General features: G+C 41.6%; 1 protein-coding gene across 1 annotated transcript; it reads left to right on the forward strand.

The window, feature by feature from the left end:
- The first annotated feature begins 277 nt into the window (after positions 1-277).
- LOC114537310 lies at positions 278-781 on the forward strand. The gene has a single exon (XM_028558451.1). The coding sequence runs from the start codon at positions 278-280 to the stop codon at positions 779-781; it is 504 nt and encodes a 167-aa protein (XP_028414252.1).

The following is a 781-nucleotide window of genomic DNA, read 5'->3' on the forward strand; positions in this document are numbered from 1 at the left end:
TGTACTCCGTGAATTAGTACGAGTGCGAAACGAATATCGCTCGTCGTGGTGGGGAAGTCGGTTGCGTCCGATCGTATGCTGCATTTCTTTCCACTTTCGGGTGAAAAAGCGTTGTTTTTATCAAAGTTTGTGTTCGAGGTTGGGCTATAAATGAGGGGCATGTACTCCGTGAATTAGTACAAGTGCGAAACAAACGTTGCTTGTTGTGGTTGGGAAGTCAGCTGCGTATAATCCCCAGGGGACAAAATTAGGCCCTTAAGCTTGGCTTTTCTTAATCATGATGGACGACCTTGATGTTGCTGACAACAAGAACCTATGGAAATACGTCGACGATTCAACTATGTCTGAAATCATGAATAAAGATCAACCTGGTATAATGCAAGCGTATGTCAACGAATTCTCTTCAAAATCCGGAAGTGATGGTATGCAGTTAAAAGAGTCCAAATGCAAGGAACTTCGAATAAGTTTCTCAAATGTAAAGAGAGAGTTTGATGCTATTATTATCAACGACAAAAACATCGAAGTAGTCCAGTGTGAAAAACTACTCGGTTTAACCATCTCCGACAACCTCAAATGGAATAAACATATTGAGACTGTATGCAAGAAGATATCAACTCGTCTATACTTCTTGCGACAATTGAAACGGGCTAAGTTACCGTCCAAGGATCTTCTCTTGTTCTATGTTACTTGTATTCGGCCGGTTGCTGAATACGCGTGCGAAGTATTCCACGATTCCCTTACAAAATACCTGTCAGACGATCTCGAAAGATTACAACGCTGA

This window comes from Dendronephthya gigantea, unplaced genomic scaffold (genome assembly GCF_004324835.1).
Source record: "Dendronephthya gigantea isolate DGI-Jeju-01 unplaced genomic scaffold, DenGig_1.0 000156F, whole genome shotgun sequence".
In the NCBI taxonomy this organism is placed as follows: domain Eukaryota; kingdom Metazoa; phylum Cnidaria; class Anthozoa; order Malacalcyonacea; family Nephtheidae; genus Dendronephthya; species Dendronephthya gigantea.